Raw genomic sequence first — 3,118 nt, 5'->3', positions numbered from 1 at the left:
AGCGTGGCTGAAGCCTACCTCTACTGTACCAACCCCACCTACTGTATATTGCACACCTGCATTACGTATGTGGGCTTGTCCGCCATCACAGTACTCGGGCAAAACATGCATAGTGGACGTTACCAATGCTACCAGCACACGACTGCAAGGCAGACCTTCCCCCACAGGGCAAAATCTGCCTCGCGCGAAGAAATATGTTATCAAATGGGGAAGATCCAATTGGTAAAGGGAGGAGCCGAAAATGTGGAGAGACTCAGTTTTTTGGGTGGATGGATGGCGAGAGACCTGCGGCTTGATTGCATGGCTTCGGTTTGATTCGGTAAAGGGCGTCTTGACGTATTGCTGCAGAGTTGTGTGGTTTTTGATCTGGTTTGGACGTTTTGGGTCAAAGTGGGATATCTTCATTGGCTGATTCTGCCTTCCTTAGATCGAATTCAGTGGTGATAAATAACCAAATAGTCTAGAATACCACCCGCATTGCCTCATATCACCTCATCCTTACTCCTGCTGTGGCATGGTTCTAAACCAAAATTCAATCCGAGTCCAATGTCCCTGTACATGGCTGTTTCCTTCCAAATCCAGCTTTTCTGGTCTCTTCCTGCGTGTGCCCGAGAATTACTAGTCCCCGAATCTGGGCACCATTGCATATCAATCAGAGCCTCTGCAGCAGGAAAAAACCCCTGCGGATCCGCTTCAAAGCCTTCCAATCCCTTCCCCTTCCAGTCGATGGTAACCGTCCTAGTTTTCTCCCCCAAGTCAACATACGCCCGACTGTGCGAAGACCCAGGCACCCCTCCGCCCCCAGAATCCGCCCTGGGAGCATCCGGTCCAGTCGCTCTCCCATCGATATGAGGTCCTTCGCCAAGACCTTTGCTAGCCAAACCACGCCACCTCTTCACCCCACGCAGTCTTATAGCAGGGTCAAATCCTACGAAGATAAGCGCTTGCGGTTTAGTTGAGCCTGTCACATAGACCATCGATCTATCGTCCGCAGTCCCTTCCACGCTCCCTAGGTGCGTAGGTGGGTTTAGTAGCCTGTAAACCTCATCAAGTTGCTCATCTCGGGTTGCTGCCTCTGGACCCTGCGCTGCTGGCCAGAAATTAATATCCTCTTTCCTGTAGAGTTCCTCAAGGGCAGTAGGCAGGTCGTCCGAGTGGTGACGGAGCAAGCCAGTTTCTTGATCTCGAAGGGGTGGCCCCAATCGGCGGGAACCCGCGCGGAGCCGGAGGCGTTGGGTGCATGTCCAGTCTGTAGGGAGAGGATCATCGACAAGGTCTAAAAATGTGCTGCTGCTTGTATGGTACGTTCTGAGTCGTGATTTTGCAAGGGTGAACGTGAGTTTGGCTGAGCCGTCGTCACCTGGGTGGGTGTTTTGCGGCACCCGCGGTGGTGCCTCAAGGTAATTGGGGTGATCCTCCTTTCGGCATAGGCGGCGAAGCTGACAGTTGGGCAACCGGGAATTGTCAGGGAGGTGGTGGTGCGAGGGTTCGGGGCTTATTGTGCTGGGTCCCGAGATTGTAGTGTGCGAGGTAGAAGTGCTCGCCGCATCGGCTGGGGAGAACATCGGGCAAGAATCATCAGATAGATCAGGCTGAGAACACAAGTCTGAACCGTCGCTCTTGCTTTGTGGCCATACGATGTCCGTAATATAGTAATTACGCTGGCTCCTGCTAGAGCCTAGGTACCATTCCTTTCGAGACTCGAGGATTCTGAGCTCTCCGTCGGTTTCATCGACATATAGGTGTAGGAACATCCATCTCTCATCTAGAGGCCCTTCCTGGTGTTGTCTGCGCCACATGTCCTTATTCTCGGTCTTCTCTAACAGTTCCTTGCAGGGGGAATCCAAGGGAAACCGGATACAGTGGTAAAACGAAGTCCAATCTATCTCCTCGACTTCAAACGAGGTTTGATTTGAAAGTGCGTAGAAGTATTTTCCATGAATCTCAAAACAGACCGTGGAGTTTATCTCTGAACCAGCCATTTCTGGCAGGTAGATTCCTTCAGGGAACCATTTTTGGCATCTGAGATCGTATCCATGGATCATCCATTTTTTATGGCCATCGTCATCCATTTCTGAATGGGTTCCGTAGTAGAGGAATTCCTCGTTGTGGCGCACAAAGATCTTGTCTATGGAATCCAACTCCTGCACGAGTAATATGGCCTGGTCCCTCGCGTTGACAGCAATGAGCCAAGATGTCAAGTCTGGCCCAAGAGACCTGTAGAGACAAGAGATAATATTGTCTGAATAGTGGAGTATCTGGAAGGCGCCTTTCTTGTTATCCTGGATGTCCGATATAACTCGATTAAGCAGCTTTGGGATGCTGATCACAATTTCGTGATGTCCGGAATTGTGGAGGTCCAGGATCCTCACTATGTCGTCCAAAATGTAGCACAGGATGCCCTTGCGGTAGATATACGCATCACAAAATCCGACAGTGGCAACAGTATAGGGCGAGACTTCGGTTAGAGCATTGCGTCGCTTCGCAGCTCTTCTCAAAGCACGAGCATAGCGGCCCCGAATTGACTTCGCCACCAAGAACTCATTGGAGTATGGAATTTTAGACTGATGATCTTGTTAGCGGTGCAGAACTCAGGAATTTATATGACTTGATTATCTGTTGGGATTATATAAAGCATCCTACCTGCATAACGATCCTGCACATGCTCTCCTCCTTGATGAGAAACCCGAAGTTCTTGCATGTAATTGCAAGATTAAAGATATCATCAAAGTTGATATTTGATACGACGTTTGCCAAAACCTCGTATGGTAAAGAGTGTAGGCCAAACATTCTATACGTTCACCACGTCAAGAAGCCAGTTCGACCTGAAGGAAGCAAAAGAATATGTCGTCAGCTAACTGTCACGTAACACTGGTGAATTTAAGAAGAACATGGGGGTAGGACTAACCTGTATACTGAACACCTAGGTAGATGAAGAAGGATGTGTTGTGGTTATTGGGGGTCTGGCGCGAGGCCCGCCACGACAACGGCCACGACTTATAGAGCCGCATGATTGCGGCTCAAAACTCGAACAATGAAGTTGGCAATCATTGCCAGCCCGGTCATAGCCCGGGAAGGTCTATTAAAGCGGGTGGACCGTCGCTAACGCCACTCATCC

At 50.0% G+C, this 3,118-nt stretch overlaps 1 protein-coding gene across 1 annotated transcript; it reads right to left on the bottom strand.

Annotated features, from left to right (window-relative positions):
- Positions 1–482: 482 nt before the first annotated feature.
- On the bottom strand, positions 483–2,790 carry BP5553_03321 (F-box protein; the record flags this gene model as incomplete). Its single annotated transcript, XM_032011944.1, has 2 exons — positions 483–2,564; positions 2,644–2,790. 2 exons carry the CDS (start codon positions 2,788–2,790, stop codon positions 483–485), a joined length of 2,229 nt encoding a protein of 742 aa, XP_031871637.1.
- Between the last annotated feature and the right edge of the window lie 328 nt (positions 2,791–3,118).

The sequence above is a fragment of the Venustampulla echinocandica genome, assembly GCF_003357145.1.
Source record: "Venustampulla echinocandica strain BP 5553 chromosome Unknown scaffold_1, whole genome shotgun sequence".
NCBI lineage: Eukaryota > Fungi > Ascomycota > Leotiomycetes > Helotiales > Pleuroascaceae > Venustampulla > Venustampulla echinocandica.
The sequence above is the reverse complement of the archived record's forward strand: the minus strand, read 5'-3'. Positions and strand labels throughout refer to the sequence as shown.